Source organism: Podarcis liolepis, assembly GCF_965112155.1.
Source record: "Podarcis liolepis genome assembly, chromosome: 12".
In the NCBI taxonomy this organism is placed as follows: Eukaryota; Metazoa; Chordata; class Lepidosauria; order Squamata; family Lacertidae; genus Podarcis; species Podarcis liolepis.
In genome coordinates, this window is record NC_139563.1 from 47,998,387 (window position 1) to 48,017,404 (window position 19,018).

At 44.2% G+C, this 19,018-nt stretch overlaps 1 protein-coding gene across 5 annotated transcripts in view; it reads left to right on the forward strand.

The window, feature by feature from the left end:
* Positions 1-19,018, forward strand: part of TMEM108 (transmembrane protein 108) — a 185,466-nt gene that overhangs the window by 153,073 nt on the left and 13,375 nt on the right. For 3 of the 5 annotated variants that reach the window (XM_083468390.1, XM_083468391.1, XM_083468393.1), the window contains one exon: positions 17,478-18,566. The exons of 1 other annotated variant lie outside the window; for it this stretch is intronic. In XM_083468390.1, coding sequence (XP_083324516.1) covers positions 17,478-18,566 — 1,089 coding nt within the window. Of the gene's footprint in view, positions 1-11,162; positions 11,535-17,477; positions 18,567-19,018 lie in introns of those variants that run through there. One more of the 5 variants, XM_083468392.1, reaches the window with a different exon arrangement.

Below are 19,018 nucleotides of genomic sequence, written 5' to 3' on the forward strand. Positions count from 1 at the left end.
AGCTACAATTCCCGAAGTAGTTTAACAACTGAGCCTTCTTCCCACATGTACATTCAAGCCTAGATATTTTGCTTTCAAATGATCCTTGGTCTTCTCTTTGTTAGCATAATAGCTGTTGGTCCATTTTGTGTGCATATATATATAACAGACCTAACTTTTAAAATGTGTCTTCTGCCGTGCTACTTTCATTATGCACTTGGTGCCCTCCAGACATTTTGGACTATACAGCCTCACTGGTGGAAGTTGTTGTCCAATACTGGAGGGCACCAGGTTGGTGAAGACTGGTTTAGATTAGCTTGGCAAGCCTGGTTATTAACTGATAATTTACACACACAAACTGTGAGGGTTAGACAACTGGCTGTTTGTTCTCCCTCCCCTTTTCTGTTTTACATTTTATTACCCTTGCTGATAAATATCTTGTGGCCAAGGTTACCTTGAGGAAATAGTCGTAAGGTCCATCTACGTGCTTCTGGCAGAGAAATTGGCAGCGAGCAAATGTTCATAGACAGCTCCCAGCAGGGATACTTTTTGAATAAAGGTACAATAAATAGCCTGTAACACCAGGCGCATGTTAGCTGGGAAAAGATAGCACTGCATTTTTGCACTGTTAAATGTTCTCCGTAGCCTAGCAAGGAAGCAATTGCAAAAGACACCCCTGATCCCTAACTTCCTCACTCCCTTCCACCCACAACTAGCACATATTTAAGAATACATTTGTGCTTGGTTCAGGGGTCTGATGTGCAGGAGGGTCCAAAATGCAGGCAAGTGTTGTTTCATTACACACACACACACACACAGAGAGAGAGAGAGCGCAACAGTACATAGCATAACACCCTGTTAATTAGGATCAGCCAATATACTAAGACACAGGCCTCATTCTCTGACTTCTCGTATACTGAACTGCCATAAACAATAGTAAAACGTAAAAGCCTCATTATAACTTCATGCACCTGCCAGAGCAAGGAGAGACCATTGGTTATCCTGGTGCTCCAGCAGGCAATGCTATTGCCCCTCCTCCAAAAAGGGGCCTGGAGCTGCCTTCCTCCCCAGTTGTTGCCCCTCCACCAGTAGTTGCCAGAGGAGCAGCAAGGTCAGGGCAGCTCACCTGGCTTCCCAGTGTCACACAACACTGCTGGATACCAAGGGCAGGGGAGAGCAAGGGGCAAGGCCGCGGGGAGCTTGGCACAGTGAAGACGCAGCAGTGGAGCCAACCTGATGCCCCTACTGCTGTTCCCATGCTGTGCTGAATTCCCCACCGTCTTGCCCCTTCCCCTCTCAGTGATTGGCAGCAGTGCATGCTGTCGGGAAGCCCAGGGAGCAACAATGCCCACCTGCCGCTAGTGCCCTCCGTTGGATCAGTGCATTTGAGCACAGTTCAGAGAAAGCTAAGCCCATTTAGGACTGGTTCCACATGAGCATTTAAACCCTTTCACATCGCTCCCACCACTCAATGGCTTGCAGCCAAGGGGAAGGACTTGGTCTCTACTGAAAAGTGTAACTGCATCTCAGACCTGAACATGGGTCTTCTGCTGTTTCTGAGTTTTAATTTTTCAAGCGAACCAAATCTGGGAGCCTCTGGGGGAAATCATTCACTCACATGCTGCAGAATGTTTTCCGCTTTTCATACTGAAACTGCAAATGCTGTTACGCAGCCTTTGTCAGAGAGGTGAATAATTTTTAAAAAGAGAGAGGGAAATATGCTTGAAGTTTATTTGCCTGTTTTAGGAAAGCTACAGTGGAAAAATAGCTATCAACTTCACTTTTAGATTTGTGGGTGTAGCGTAAATTTACCTCAGTTAAAATCTTTAAAGACAAGAAAGGGAAAGTGGCTGAGGCAATTCAGATTATATGAAACCTCCACCTGCTGGGCTTGATCTCTTGAATGCGATGATCGCACATGTGTCAACTGCTGTTGAGATCAGTGGGATGCGGCTGTGCTGCATTGATGTCCCTGGGGCATGAGCATGCTTCACTGTTTTGCTTGTGGCGCACAGTCCCGATATAACGATCGGATCTGGACACTTCAGTTCAGGCAAGGGGATGAATGGAGCATCTGCCTGATATGACTCCCCTGTTTGTTTCAGTTCTTCACACACACCACTTTACGCTTGGTACATTTTGTGTAGTTAATTGGGGGGCGGGGGGCAGGAATGCCGGCATATCCACTCTGCAGCAGCAGTGTTAATTGCAATTGGTTCAAACCACTGAAATCCCCAGTTTATAATTTGTCATTAGGTTTGCTCCACTCTTAATTGCACAGCTCTTATTATTGCATAGTAATAATTCAAGGAGGCCTGTAACAAGGGTGGCATCAGTAGATCAATACAGAAATAAAGTCAATTTTGATTAATTGATTAATGGATGAAACGGTCCTTTGCAAATGGAGACAGTATCTTTTCCCTAAAATCAATAAAGCTTTTGAAGATTCCTTGGTGTTAACAGAGAATAAGAAGGGGGTGGGGGGCTCATTTGAAAGCAGAGCCAGACATTCAGAAGGATCTCACATTGCTGTCTCCTGGGGCCCTCTGAGTTGGCTCCAGAGGCTCAGTGAAATCTCATGCACATTTACCCCAAAGTAAATATCATTGTGCTCAACGTGTGAACAAACAGTGAATAAGCAGCCTGCTGACCCATCTTAGACCCCATTGAAATCAATAGGACAGGCTAACCATGGTGTAACTTGAACCCCATCTCTTTCAACAGGAATTAAGCACAACTAACTTAGTCGGGATCTGACCCCAGATGTTTGCTTTGTGGCCAATGGTTGGCTGGGGATTCGCTGTGTTACGGTTAGTAGGAATGCTTGAGAGTGAAGCAGAAGATTGGGAAATGGTACTGCAGGGAGAGAGTGCAGCTTCTATCTCAGAAAGCTCATTAGGGAGGAAGGGCAGGATATGCATTCAAAAATAAATAAACTGTTGCTAATGAAATGTGGAACCTTTATTGCAGTTTTCTGTTTGATTTTTATTGCTAATGTTTTATCAGTATGCAGTTTTATCTTTATTGTAGTTTGTATTTGATTTTCGTTTGTAATGTTTTAATTTTGGTATTTTGTCATGTCCTATTCAGTGTTTTATAATAGGTTGTTAACTGCAGAAATAACTGTCAAGGAAATTCATCAGCATTTTATTTTGAATTTCTCCTAATGCACACATTGCATTTAATCTTGTGTAATAATGCACATTTTTGCAAAGCAATTCTCCCTGGTGTATTGTTATGTTATTTCCACAAATCTATACATTTTTATGCACACTTTACTCATTTCTGTGCACACTGCTTTGCTGGAGAAAGGTGGATTTTGAAAGATGGCTGTGTTTTGGTTCATATATTGTTTTGGAGGGTGCAAATTAGGTAGGTTCGCCTTTAAATGCAAACTGAATTGCATTTCTCCCTCATCCATTATCACAGAACAGTCTGCCCAAGAACCCATGGTTGACTTGGAGGCACCACTCAGTCATGCAATTGGTCACCAGCATCCTGAAGTGCTCCAGTCCCAGAAGGCTGTGCTACACATTTCTCTTGTACATGTAGCTGAGTCCTGAGTTCCTCATATTTATGAATCCCTCCTCTGATACCCATTTGGCTTTAGCTGTTTTTATTTCTAGTCCACAGGCAGCCTTTCAGAACTAAGAGAAGCAGAATGTTCCAAGTACATGGCTAATGTATCCAGGATTTCAATGAAAAATCAATAGTGTGCAGCATGAGGGCAGTAAAAAAACCAAGAGCAGGGAGCAAAGCGGCAAAAACGGGTTGTGCAAAGACACCTTGATGTTTTGTTTGGAGAGCATTCCATCATGGAAAGTTGTGGTTAACTGAAGGCTTGTGTTTTAATATTTTGTGGAGTTTTTGATGGCTTCCCCTGCGAATCAGTGCTAAACAAATTAACCAAACAAAATTTCAGATGATATATTCCTTATTGTAAAGCAGGGGTAGGGAACCTTTGACCTTCCAGATGTTGCTAAACTATAGCTCCCATCGGCTGTAGCAAGCATGGCCAATGGCCAGGGATGATGGAGTTGTGGTTCAGAAGCATCTGGAGGGGCAAAGCTTCCCCACACTGGTTGTAAAGGGTTGTGATATGGAGTAGAGCTGGAGTGGGAACTTTTCTCAGCCTGATGGTTGCATTCCCATCTGGAAAGCTTTCCAAGGGCCACATGCCAATAGCAGGACCAGAAGCAAAAGGGGGTAGAATAATTAAATAAACCTTTGTTTAATAGGCTGTGTTCCACCTACGCAAAAATACAAGGTTTCTGCACACTCACATCTTTCCATCCTCCGTCCAGGCAAGCAAGGGGCACTCTCACAGTTCAAGGCAACATTAGACAGAAACACTTGAGGAGAGTGCAGATCACAGCCAGTGTGTGTTGTTGCCTTTGGAGGGGCCCAGTGAGAGTCCCAAGGGTTGTGGTATGGAGGTATGGAGGGCTGCATTAGGCTTCCAAGCCTGATGTTTCCCATCCATGGAGTAGCCAATTTATCAAGTTCAGATGGCACAGCAAGCTGTGGTTCATCTAAAAGAGAAGCAAAACCTTCCAAACTGGAGGAGGAAGGAGGAAGAATCAGAGTCCAATATAAGACTTCTTACCAATAAAACATAATTTATCTGGCTGCCTGACATGGTCACGATCTCTTGAGTTTGCATAGAGGGATTCTTTCAAGCTACTTTATGTGGTATTATTGTTAATATCAGTAGTAGTAGTAATAGTATTTCCCTACTATTTCCCTGCATGTGGCGCTGTGGTCTAAACCACTGAGCTTCTTGGGCTTGCTAATTGGAAGGTCAGTGGTTTGATTCCATGCGATGGGATGAGCTCCCGTTGCTGTGTCCCAGCTTCTGCCAACCTAGCAGTTCGGAAGCACACCAGTGCAAGTTGATAAATAGGTATTGCTGTGGCAGGAAGGTAAACGGTGTTTCCATGTGCTCTGGCTTCCGTCATGGTGTCGCGTTGTGCCAGAAGCGGTTTAGTCATGCTGGCCACATGACCTGGAAAGCTGTCTGTGGGCAAACACCAGTTCCCTCGGCCTGAAAGTGAGATGAGCGCCACAACCCCATAGTCACCTTTGACTGGACTTAACCGTCCAGGGGTCATTTACCTTTACCTTAATAATATTTATTAAATTTGTATACCACTCTCTGTCTGAAGATCACAGGGCAGTTCACAACATAAAACATTATAGAAACAAATGCATTCTTCAATGCTGAAAACTAAGTTTCATTGTTAGTCTCTTTTTTGTTTTATGACTTATAGTTCAGAAGATTGTGTATCCTACATATTCATTTTGTAAGCCAGATTGATTTGTTACTGCTCTGCAGCATTTCTCCATAATACAGTGGTCCCTGAGATGGCAGTAAAATAGTTGGGTGGAATCCAGTGAGTGCCCTTGCACTCAGGGAAGAGCTTCTGATTTCTCAGAAGGACCCAGCAATTAAAGAAAAGGGGAGGCAATTTGGGGGTAAGTGTCATAGCTCAGTGGCAGAGCACTTGTCCTGCTTACTGAAGGTCCCAGGTTCAACTTCAGGTAGGAAGATGTCCCCTGTCTGAAATCACTGCTAGTCATTGTAGACAATACTGGGTTTGATGGAGCAATAGTCGAATTCAATATAAGACATCTTCCTCTGTTCTCTCCCCTTGTAGCATCTACCCCCTTCCCCTGAAAATCAGCTCCAGAGAATGGTTGGATCCTCCAGAATAGGGTGGGAGGGGATGTGCAGGAGAGGTTAGGTGGAAGAAGGAATGGGCAAAAAAGCATTTCCATTCCTCTTCCATTAGCAGATGCTATAAATGAATCAATAGCCCTTCCGTTAGTGCAGAGGCACCAACTGGAATCCGTCCAATTATTTTTTTAAAAAAAAGTTTAATACAAAATAGAGCATCTAGAAAATAAAAATCTCCACAGATTTCAGCTCAAGTTAAGCAAATGTATTTATCACCTACTGAAATCTGTTAGAATTAAAAGTGCTTAAGTTTGACTGGATCGTGCCCTTAACATCTTCTAACTAATGAATATTCACACAAGGCACTCTGGTATCTAAAGGAAATGTGCTGTGGTAGTGAAGGACAGTTAAACGAATTACAAAAAGAGAATTCATTTCTCACTGGAAACATAAACCACCAGTCAAACAGAATATATTGCCAAATAAATCACAGCTTGGTTGCATATTGAATCAAGAATTTTTAGTTTATCAGCCACATGGAATCAGCAGAGCAGATATTGTGGAGGTACTTCAGATGCTATTTCAGTATTCTCAGCCCTCAACTACCAAATCTAATTAATCAAGTAATGGATCATAAAGGTTCTCTATTAAAATGCCAAGCGCTTTAGCCCTCATTAGCAGAAGCAGTTCCAGTGTTCTCTCTGAGGTTGCTCTATGTAAAAGCACACAATTTACTGCGTCAGCTTAGGCAATCCGTTATTCTAGTTCAGTATCTGTCTTCAGAGGAAGGCAAAAATCTATCTGTTCCTTTACCACTTGTGTTGTCCTCTTTATCAAGTGGGAGAGGAATAACTTATGATACCTGTAGTGATCATCCGACCTTCAGAAGAATGAGATGTGATCGCCCCTGTATTAGTAACACCTGCAGTGACACATACTATTAGGAGGCCAAATTGTCAAGTCCCTTTTCAAATGCTGCTGTAGCATGTTGCCTTTGTGATTTCTCTCCTGAATGAATGCTGCTCCAGTGAATTTCTTCCTTTAGGTGAAAGTCTTCAGGAGATATAAAATCACTGAGGCCCAGGCAATGAGTAGGCTCTTGTAGACGTTCCGCAATTCTACCCTGGTGTCCATGTGTCCCTTGTGACAAAGGACAGTCCTCTATTTGAGGTGCTCTCCAATCCAAATCTGGTTTAAAGAGAAAGACTCATACGATGGGGCCCAGAATTTGCCCATCTGTGGTTAGCACCTAGACAACAGACTGAGCGGGTGCACACAGGTTTCTTGCGGGCTCACAAGATTGGCTGGGCAGGCTAGAAGGAAAATTAACCAGCAAGCAAACATCCTAATCTGGAGGGGGAAAACTTTATCCTAAAAGATCAAAGTTCCTTAGGGAGACATTGGAAGACTGTGTGTGTGTGTGTGTGTACACATGCACACATGGGACCCCTCTAGACTGGATATTTTTGCAAGTGTCTTGTCTACACCTTGTCACCAGTCACATATACACCGTACATTGAAAGCACACTTATAAAGCTTTATCAGTCATAGCATCTGCCAAAGTATCCTTGGAACTGTAGTCCCACACCATTCCTAGTTCCCCTAGGAGCTGGGGTAGGGTGTGTGGCCTCAAGGATCTTGGAAGACCTCATCCAGGCCCTGGAACTGACGTTTCCCACCCCTGATTCACACATTTCAGATGCATGTAAACAGTCATATTTGGATGTCCGAAATGGTAAAGATAAGGCAACCAAACCCACTTTTACTTTCTCTTTGATTCTTTCCTACCCTTATACTGCCACTACTTTCGACATTCTGAGTCAGCCTTTGTGACATAAAACAAAACCCTTCACCCAATAGGGTCCTGTGCAAGCTGTACTTCATGCTGGGGCGCCATTATGCCATTGCCACGATTCCTCCGAAATGCCTTAGAGCGTTAACTGTGATGCGCTCAACAGCCAAAGGCCACACTGTCAGGTAAATAGCAACAGCAAATCTAAGTGGTGGTAGAAGAAAAAAACAGCTGCACATCTATTCTATCTCCCTTGGCAACAGCATCCTGACAACCGAAATGCTGCCATGTAATGGCTAAAAAGGAGAATGGGTTTTATAGAGTAGAAAACTAGAAAGGGCAGGTGTTATTTGAACAAAGAAGTGCTAGGGATGATTCACTCAGAGAGGAATGGGGGAGAAGTCCAATTCGGTTCATATTTAAAGGTGAATATACCTAGTGTGCACATTCCAAAAGAATATGTGAACCAAAGCACAAGATTTACACCTCTGAATTTTGCAATGCAGCTCTTGAGATACGTGTGCAAAACTGGATATATTAGTGAAAATAACACCAAAAACGTGTACATTGGGTGAAATTCACATTAAAATACTGCTGAATTATCATTAAGATGTTTATTAAATGCAAACTGATGCAGAAATGTGGAGAACTGAACTTTAGACTGGAAAAATGAGAACCTCAGAGAAACCAGAAATGACATACCCATTTCCCCCCTATTCACGCACAAATGTGCATCACTCGGATGCCCTTTCACCCTGTGCATGTGCATATTTCCATCAAATGTGGATATTTTTGCCTCTGAATAGCCGCATTGCAGCTATGACTAGCCTTGCTCAGTTTGGAATATTCTTACAGAATCGTCATAAAACTTGGCATTAATAAAGTACTTGTGTATTCGGAGCACTTCACACATGTGTCTGTTTTCCTGAACTTGGTGCCCTCCAGATGTTTTGGACTGCAGTTCCCATCAGCAGCCAGCTTGACCGGTGGCCAGGGATTATAGTTCAAAGCCTCTGGAAGACACCAGGGTGGAGGAGGATGATCTATGTAATCCTCCTAACAGTGCTATAAGGTAGGCAAGATTCATTATCCACCAAACACAGGAGAGGCCTGAGGCTAAAAGGCAGTGGCTTGTCTGTGGCCAGCCAGTGGATTCCTAGTACAGGGGTGGAGAACTACAGCTCCCATATCCCTGGGACTATACAAGAACTACAGCTCCCGCCATTCCAGGTCATTAGCTGTGCATGTTGGGGCTGGTGGGAGTTGGAGTCCAACAATATTTAGATGGCCAGAGGCCACTATCTGTTCTAGTGGAAGTGAGAGTTGAATTGGAGAATTAAAATCCACACCAACTCTTTCTACACCAGGCTTGCACCTTTACAGGTTGTGTCTCAGGTGTCCATCATACATGTATATAGAAAATTACACCATAGACAAGGTCGTCAAGACATTGCTTTTCTCCGTTTACTTCACTGTCCTTTTCCCTTAGCCCCATTGCAACCAGATGTCTTAATTTTCTAATGAAGTAAGGGGGGGGTGGTTCTTGAGTCATTAAGGCTAATGAGGAATGACTGGGGCACTTGCTCCAGCCAAATAATTGGCCAGAGCTTTCTCAGTAGGAAGTTTCACAACTTCTCTCATTTGACAATGTTTTCTTAGGCTTCCGGGCTTCTCTTGCCTTCACCTCCTTCCCCAGTTTCGAAGGTGGTTATATGCTGCTCTTATTTTAACAAAATGTGCGGGGGCGGAGCTTAATACTCAGCTTCCACAGATATAGGCAGCCTACCTTGGCCCTGATCCATTACGCCATACAAATACATCACAGTGTTAAGACCATTGCATTACATCCATTACATTTCTGCCTTAATCCCATTGATCTCTATAGGATTAAACCTGTAATGATTACAGATTTAAAACCACAGAAATCAATGGGATTAAGGCTGTAATCCACTGTGCATTTACCTGTGAATAAGACCTGTTGAATGCAATGCAGTTTACTTCTGAGTAGACATACGAAGGATTACACCAGGTGTCAGCAACCTAAGGCCCATGGGCCGGAAGCAGCCCACGGAGGCTGTATAACCGCCCCCCGAGCCGCCCCCAAACCGAACCGCCCACTTGGTGAGTCCCCGCTTGCTGCACTAAACTGGCACAGCGTGACACGGGGACTCTCTTCCACGGCTCTGGAAATTGCTTCTGTGCATGTCCAGATGCCGGTAATCGCGTCTGTTCGTGTCCGTGGTGCCGGAAATTGCTTCTGTGCAGGCATGATTTTCAGCATCTGGGCATGCGCAGGCGCAATTTCCAGGATTTTGGTCCGACCCACGGAGGATGTCCGTGGGAGTGTTCTGGCCCATGCCTGATAAGCCTTGCTGACCCCTGGATTATACTGTATATGCGCCTGACTCTGCCAATCCTATATATGTCTCCTTGGGAGGTTAGTAGCTAAAGGAATGCAACCTGAAGCTACTTTTGTTGATTTCCCTACACTCCTTGGTCTCTTAATAAGTCTGTACGCAACTGGGTAATTAGCAGATTCAACTTCTAATTCCTCAAGTACTGATCTAACAGCATGAAAATTTCAAAACTATACAAAACATGAGATACCTTCAGAGAATCAAAATTGCATATTGAAATATTCTTTCTTGCCCAGTGCACATGATCAGTTCAGAAGAGGGGGTGCCCACTTAGCAGTTCCACTGCCCACAGAAGTTTGAGGGGTTGCCCCAGGAGAATGTGTTCTCTGTGTCAACCCCCATGTTACAGAATTCCCTCCCCAGAGATATGTTTGGTACCTTCACTATTGAGTTTCCATTGGAGAAATAGTTTTTTAGAACTTGCCCTATTCTTGTGACTATAATTTGCTTTCTACCGTTTTAATATTGTATGTTTGATTTACTGGAACCTATCCTCGGACCACATGGTGAAGGGTGGTTAAAAATTGAATTCATCATCTCTTCACACACTAAATATCTGGTTTATTTTTACTGAAGAAATAACACAGAAGGAGAATGAGAGGGGTCACTTATGTTGATCAGATGGTTATATAATTTAAAATACCAAGCTATATATTTTAAAATACCAAGGAGCTCCAGGAATATACATGGCCAGTGATCAAGGATGGGACCTAAAGGCTAACAACATCTAGACAACCACTGCTTCCCCATCCCTGACCTCCACCAGTGTTCTTCAAACTTTGGGTCTCCAGCTGTTGTTGGACTGCAACTCCTGCCATCCTAGTAGCTTATCTAATGGTCAAGGATGACAGGAATTGTAGTCTAACAGCATTGAGAACCCAAGGTGGGAGATAACTGGACTGACTACACCATCACTGAGAATAATACTCTCTAGGATATAGGTTGATTCCACACAATCCTCAAAGCAGAGTGTTGGAACATTCTTCACTATGAAGGAAATACTGTTCAGGATTGGAACCAGAGAGGGAAAGAGCATGTCAGAAGGCAATTCAGATTTCCCTTTTTAAAAAGAACAACAACCCAGATTTCAAATATCTAAAGAGAACAGGTCTAGAAAACAATCTCTCAGTGTGTAAAATCCAGCTGTGTGTATAGCCAAATTACATGTCAGAGTATGAGCAGTATTCCACCTTAAAATAGGAAATTAGTCCAAGCCATCAGGATGTGCCACTGAGAGGCTAATGCTTCCTTCCCAGCAAACCAGAGCAGCCAGGAGATCTTTTGTGTAGCAGCATCTGAGTCTGGCACTGCAAGTGTGTATGTCGGAGTGGAAAAAACCCAAGCTGGAATACAAAGCAGCTCAGCAGGGGAGCAAATAAGGCTCAGTAACTAATAAGCCTTCCTTGCCTTTTGCAAAAGTATTGCACAAAGGAGCAGGCACTAAGCCTCACATTCCTGCAAGACACGCCTGCGTACTGTGTGCCTGTCGTCTTTGCTCCCAAGCCATCCCAGCATTAGCAGCAAAACTCTCCTCCGGCGAAGTAGTGGCTTAGCAGGCACAAGCCACTTCCTTTATTTATTTTTTTAATTACTAAAATATGAAGCTTCCTAGCCTACATGATGTGAGTAGGTGAGAATGTCTGCTGACAAGTCCAAATGATATTTTCAGGTGAGTAATTTTATTACCTAGCGCAATCTGATCAGTCTCATCTCACTTTTCCCCTATTTGACCTCCTCCGTTCAGTAATTACAAGGCGATTTAATTCCCCGTGATCGTTTTCTGAAGGGTCAGCTATTCAGTTGTCTGAATGTTTTTCTCAATAGGCGTTTCTGAACCCTCTGTTATTTCCACAGAATCTTGCTTTCTTTCAGCTTACCGTGAGAATGAATGGGGAGACCGCCTGCCTGCCTCTTCATGTTAATGTTCTATTTGTAATCTCTATTGTTCCTATTGCTTGACAGTCTGAGAGGGAACTGAATTTCTTGATTTATGAACTGACTCGCCTTAAAGCTTGGCTAAAAATTCGCCTTCTTAGTAACAGGGCTGATGGCTCCTCTAATGGGTTTAATTGTTGAAAGAGCTGGACACTCGGTTGCTTTGTCAAGAGAGTGCTGTGCTTGAGCTGAATAGTGCTTGTTTCCTATGATAAGCTGTATATATTTTGGAAATATTTTGATTTCCTATACTTTTGAGCAAGCAAGATTTTGTTCATGCTGTAGGGTGAATGGCTTTCTTTTGTCCTCTGCCTCCCGCCCCAGCTAGCCCCCTCTCAGTTTACCTGTTACTATGAGATGGGCTTTATCAGACTTGATCAGCCCAATCCCTATGTATGTCTACTCAGAAACAAAGTAGTTTATTCCCAGGGTTGCAGCCATTTGAATCAATGGTGATTATTTTGAGTACTAACCCTGTCTGTGTGTTTTTGTACTTGTTATATGGAATTGGCATTGCTTATGTTGTGAACTGCCCTGAGGAGCATAAGATATAAATGAAGATCATGGCTATCGCATTCCTAGATTGACACCTATGAAATATTAACTGGGATGTGCCCATTCTTGGTAGATGTGCCCTAACCTGGGTCTAGGCAGGGCACTGGGAGGACAAATAACTTTTCTTCTTAGTATGTCATTAGCTGAGAAATACACATTGGTGCTTTGTCAGGGAACTCCTGTCTGAAGGCTGGCCAACCTGGGGTTCTCCAGATCTTCTTGTTGGGCTGCAACTCGCATCAGACCCATCCAGTGTGTCCAGAGATCAGGAATGATGGGAACTGTTGTCCAACAAGCTCTGAAGGGCCCCAGGTTGTCCATTAGGTTGTTGAAATAGTCCCAAGTGAAAATCTCCAGAATTACATCAGGGGTATTTATGGGAACCCACTGATTTTGAAAGGTTTTGTTTGCTTAGGCAATTTTCACATATGGTTCATTTCAGACAAAAGACGCCCCATATCAACATCAGGCGGCAAAGCTGCATCCCATGCACTGTATCACCTCAGAAGCAAACATGTAGACTGGTCCCAAAACCAAACAATGGGATTGTTTGTTCACAAGGGCTAGAAGGATCTCTTGCAAATGGCACTGCAGGAAGATGTCTAAAATTGCACTCAGTGCGCTCCTGGCACAATCCTGTCTATGTCTACCCAGAAGTAAATCCTGTTGGGTTCAGTGGGGCTTACTTCAAGGTGAGATAGCATTTAGGCAAGGTTGGGGAACCTCAGGCCCAGAGGATAAATGGGACTCTCTTCCTGAGTTACACCCCCTCTTCCCAGGCCACACTCAACAGAGCTACTTTACACCCTCCATGAGTGTTTTTGGCTTCGCTGGAATATGTCCTTGAATTTGGATGATGCCTCTTGCCTGGATGGATGGTGGAGAGCAGGATCTGAGCGCATGCAAAGCCAGTCTACAGTACAAAGACAAAAAAATCATTTGCTCCAGGCAGGTAGCTTTTCTTCCCTAATTGAATGCCACGGGTGAGGTATGTGAGCACAGAAAAGATCTGCTCTTGACTTCCCAGAGCAACAATGCTTTTGAAGCCCCACTGATCAAGGAGGCTGTGTTTATCCTGCCATCGTCATGTCTGAGATCAGAGGATGAGACTGAGGTGGGTGGGGGCTGAAGAGACTCTTGGCTTTGGAATGCAAGGCTGAACTCTTTGTGCGTAAATTCACCGTGGAAAAATGCCTGCACAAGCAGTAAATGTTTCCAATGGGTTTTTGACAATTCGGACTCGGTCCAAAGTCATAGGACTCGTTGGGAAGTGCCCAAGTACTTTGATATACAACTGAAACAAAAGCAGAAAAAAGCCCTCTACTTGACAAGTCAACCTGATGCTATGAACTTTCATAACCTCCCATATAAACTCATGCTGCTGCCTGGCTGGGGAGTGTTAATAAACTTGTGAGGACTTTTTGTTAGTGGCTGCACACAGCCAGCATCAATCTAAATCAACCAGCCTTAAGGAACACTCTAAACATGATCATAGGACTGGCTCTATCATTGGACAAGAGGGTGCCAGCTCTCAGACAGATAATTTTTACCGTCAAGAAATTTAATGTGTTGTGGTAGCATCTTTACTGCAAAGGAGGAGGGACACTTGTGGGTTTTTCCTGCTTCAAGTACCAAAATATAGCCAGCCTTAGGTACTATGTACCTTAATTGGGAGGAGGATGTTATCTACTGCTGTCTTAGGCACCAAAAATATTTTGGGCCAGCCATGGTAGAAATGTTTATTTGCCCCATTCCTGCATAAAGAGTGTGTGTGTGTGTGTGTGTGTGTGTGTGTTAAAAATTAAACATAAAAGGGAGATGCAGGTAATTGTCCCCCTTCCCAACTTTACTTTGCAATGGTCCATTATTCAGTTGGAGGGGGTGGGAAAGTTTTTCTCTCCCTCACACACACCTTTGGGTGTTAAAAGCACACCCCTAGGTGCTTCATCCATAAAACTGAGAAGAACCTTGGCTGCAATATTCAGTCTAGCAAGGCCCTAAAATCAGGGCGTGGGTGGGGGCAAGGGGGCTGTGGCCCCGGGCACGCAATTTTGAGGGGGCACAAACAAGATGCCCCCACAAAGGTCTGGCTTTTGCAGGGATCCCCATCCCACCCAGGCACGTCCTGGCAGGGCTCATCCCCAGTTCCCCATCCTTCCCTGCCTGCTGCTGAGCGCTGTCCTCTCCACAGGTTTCACCTGCCAAGGGCCACATCGGCTAGCTACCCCCCCCCGTAAGTGGCATAGTGTGGCCCCACTTGGCTTTATAGGGGGCGCTCTGGCAGTGTCAGCATTGAGGGCTGGGCTGGTGCAGGGGTTCTGTTCACCCTCCGCGCCCTGGTCGTCAGCAAACCACGCTATGCTGCTGCCAAAATACACTTTTTAGCTTATAAGAAGAAATATTTTAAACTAGGGACTCTCAAATCCCATCAACCTCTGCCTGCATGGCCAAGAATCAGGAACGCTGGGTGTTTGACTCCAGCAACATCCAAGTCAGATTGCCCACACCTGTTCTAAGGAAATGAGCTTGCATTGACTCCCCTTCTGTGACAGTGAATTCTTCTTTGATTATGGCTGGTGACACAGGAGATCTGGAATAGCATTGCTGAGGAGCAGTTGCAAGATTTGCTCCAGTACCAAGCAAATGGTGAGGAGCTTTCATGTAGGCCCAGTAGTGGGGGTTGGCAGATGAAGTTTTGGATTCTGGAAGTATGGGCAGAACCATGGAAGACTGGAAAATCCCCCCTCCCCGCCCCTTTGTTCCCCTGAGTTGGAAAAGGTTCATGGCAGAGTGCAGTTCCCAACATTGTTGGCAGACCTTTGGGTTTTTTGTTGATGCCACAGTATTAAAACAAATGAAGGCTGCATACATAATATACCTTTAAAGTGCATGTGAAGCACATTTTCCCCTCAAAGAATTCTGGGCCCTATAGTTTACCTCTCCCAGAGTTACAATTTCCAGCAACCCTCAACAAATTAGTGCTCAGAACTCTTTGAGGGAAACCATGTGTTTTGAATGTACTTTAAAGGCATTGCGTGTACACAGTTTTAGGGAAATGGTTTGTTGTACTTCTAAGTAAATAAATATCAATGCATTGATGTGGGAAATACAGATGTCCTCCTGGTGCTTCCATTGTCTGGAAGGTGTGATATCTGGAATATAAGAGTAAACAACCCATTGAGATAAGTAATCAAACAATGCTTCTCAGATTCTGTTCTTAATTTCCCTGTGCTTATTCATACCAGGCCTTCTCTTTCAATAATATACAAGGGATGAATATTCTCTGAAGTACAAGTTTGAAGCTTCTGTGAGATCAGGTTGGACAGCTGCCCCCCCCTTAAGCCCTCATAACTGTGGAGGAGCTGCTGTGTTATATTAGACCAGTGATCTGAAGAGAAATGTGTCCTAAAATGACCTTGAGACAGAATGTCAAATTGCTCCACAGATGCTGTCTAGAAGCATCCAGTGTCCTCAGTGGCAGTCAGATACTTACTGCAAAGTAGTAGCTTGTTGGGGGGTCACAAAGTAAATGTTTGTCTAAGATTTTGAGGGTACCTCCTCTTCCTCTGAAGTCTCAGAGTTAGCATTAAATGGAGACACAGAGCTCAGAAAGATTTCTGCTGGAGAAAGTTCAGCGGCTATGCTTTGCTTTCATGCTCAGATGATAACTGATTGCCACACTGTGACGGAATTTTCCCTCTAGCTTGACCGTATGGTTCGTTCTCCTTTTGCTTTCTACTGTCATGCATGACACATCTCATTTACTTGAGCCATCTGGATGAGCTTTAACTAAAGGTATTTCTTGTCCTACATTTACCTCTGGCTTCTCTTCTCCATATGTTATATGGCATTATCTGGAACCAGGAGTAGGGTGGCTACTTGCACATCACACACACATACACAAGAGGGAAATGCATCGCTTTGAAAAAAAAGAGGAGAAAGTGGAACACATTTGCATAAAAAGTGCACATGCTAAATGCTAGGCATATATGGAAATTTAAAACAATTACTGTAATTTAAATAGAATTGCAATGCATCTCATTCTGGTTGGGCAGGCAGGAAGACTCAAACCAGGTGGCATGTGTAGCTTACTCAATCTGCTATCCAGGTGTTGGCAAGTGAATCCCAGGTTCCTCTCTTTGTATGGTTCTGTATCTTTAAACTGGACTTGTAAACAGGGGCAGTCCTAGCTGATTTCTACATTCGTTCTACTTCGTTCTACAGACAGTGTTCTGCAGACTATAAATGTATTTTGATATACAACAAGCTGACCTCTTTCTAGGTAGAGCAATGCCAATATAACAGTGGTGCCTTCTAACCGTTTCAGTTATAAATTGTGTGTGCTCAAACATAGCCCTGCTTCAAAAAAAAAAGGGGGGTATTGTGATAAAGTGTAAACTATCTCCGTTCCTTACAACCTGCTAGTGTTGTGCTGTATTGCCTTATGAGTGAAAGGGTGGGTTTGAATTGTCAGGTGCCCAGTATAATTGCTTTAGGCCCAGATCCAACCTGCTGGCCATCCTGGCTCTGGTCAACAGAAATTAGCATTTTGAGATTTGCAAGGTTGTGTGTTTTCTGCACAGTGTGGTGAGTAACTGTTGTGAAGTACTTTGAGTGTTAGACTTGGCCTAAGAAGATCTGGGTTCAAATACCTGCTCACATGAAACTCACCAGGTGGCCTTGCCTCCCCACTCTGTGTCTGTCTGTGTCTCTCCGCAAAACCTACCTTTTGTGAGGATGAAGCAGGATACCCTCACATGCTCTGTCCTAACCTGTGTAGTTGAAGACTGGGCCATAATTGTTTAAAATAAATGAAACTTACACACACACACACACACACACACACACACGCAAGGAATATGGGTAAGAAAGGGCATTTCTGCACTGCCATTAATACTTTATACATGTAGAATTTTTTTAATCAAAGCTGAAATTCTCTGGGTTTCATATTCTGTACTGGAATATATGTTTGGCAAGCATACAACCTTGTGTACAAATGACCCAGCTGCAATGCAGGGAGTGAGCTTCTGTTGCCGTCACCTCAGTCCCAAACCTGCCATTCTGATTTTATGCCAGTTTGCTATGCTTTGGGTTTTCTTCACTGCAATCTCTCTCCTTGCAGGCGTTCTACTGATTTTGGCACTGACAGAAGAACTCGTGTTTGCAGTTCAGGCACCGTTTCCCAGCTTGGCATCATCTTGGGGCCTCCTGACAGACAATAGCAATATCTCAGCTATGGGGATGACTCCTGGACACAAAGGCCGTCACACCACCAAACTCTTGCCCACAGCATCCCTTGCAAACTTTCATCCCGCTAGCTCAGTGGAGACTTACACTCCTTCTGTTGGCCAGAAGGAATCAACCAGCAGCCATCCCATTGGCAACAAAGAACCATATCACTTGAACAACCAGAGTGCTTTGTTTTCCGGAAAGACTCTCCCCCAAGTGAATGTCTCTCAGGTTGTCAATGGCGATTCCACAGAATTTACAGAGCCTTATCGAAAGACGGGACAGCACTCTCCCCCGACCATGAGGAACTGGTCTCCAGATCATCCCTTTCAGTCTCAGTCCACAGCCCACAGTCGTAGTAATGACACCATGCTGGTAACCACAACAGACTCACTTGCATCTTTCCACAGTGATACCTTGGGAGGCCTTAACACGACAGGGAAGGGGGGCTCATCCGAACTGGTTACGCAGGAAACAGGTCTCAAAACCCCAGCAAATGCCCCATCAGCTGCTCCTGAAATGGTGACAGTGCCTTTTAAACCCCAGCGGTATGGCATATGGGATATTCTGGGCAAAAATGACTCTTGGGTACCCTCGAGCCAAACTATAAACCAGGGACCTTTTTTTGCCAGCCCTGGGACTGCAACAGCAGCAGCATTTGGTCAAACGGGCACTGATGCTGATGTTTCTTCCTCGCATACAACAAGGAACCCAAATGAAACATCTACTGCACTGAATCCCTCTGGGCGTGCCAACTTGCCAAGCACAGAGCCCTCCACGTGGATGCCGAGTTCCACTTCAACAGCAACAGGAAACTTCCTAAACAGATTGGTACCCGCTGGGACCTGGAAGCCTGGTATGCCAGGGAATATTTCTCATGCCTCAGAGGGAAACAAGCCCCAGCACAGGGCAACCATTTGTCTCAGCAAAGTGGATATAGCATGGATCATTTTGGCCATCAGTGTGCCCATATCCTCATGCTGTAAGTTGACTTCTTTTTTTGTCATACATTCTATGGTAGATGTTTGTGATACTCCATCCTTGTGTTATGTATATCTAATGTAACGGAAGAGCCTTGAATGCTCAGGTGCTTGAAAACTGGATGCTAGGAATTGGATAGTAGCTTTTTTCCCAAAAGCAAGGCATTTCTACATAATTGGGTTTGCTGGTAAACCGTGCCTTATACATCTGACTGGTACTCTTATGAGAAGAATAGTGTCTGTGTATTTTGCCTGCTATCTCAGGTTCAACAAATGCTAGAAAGGTACTCTTTTAGAATGAAAACTGGTGATCTGGGACTTACGAGTCCAGCGCTCCCAATGAACTATATCACATATAGCATTAAGAAGGGAAAGAGCACTGGCTGGATTACTTTTCCCAGTTGGTCACGCAAACACTGTTGGGTCTAATTAATTTTTCTCTTCTACTTGATGA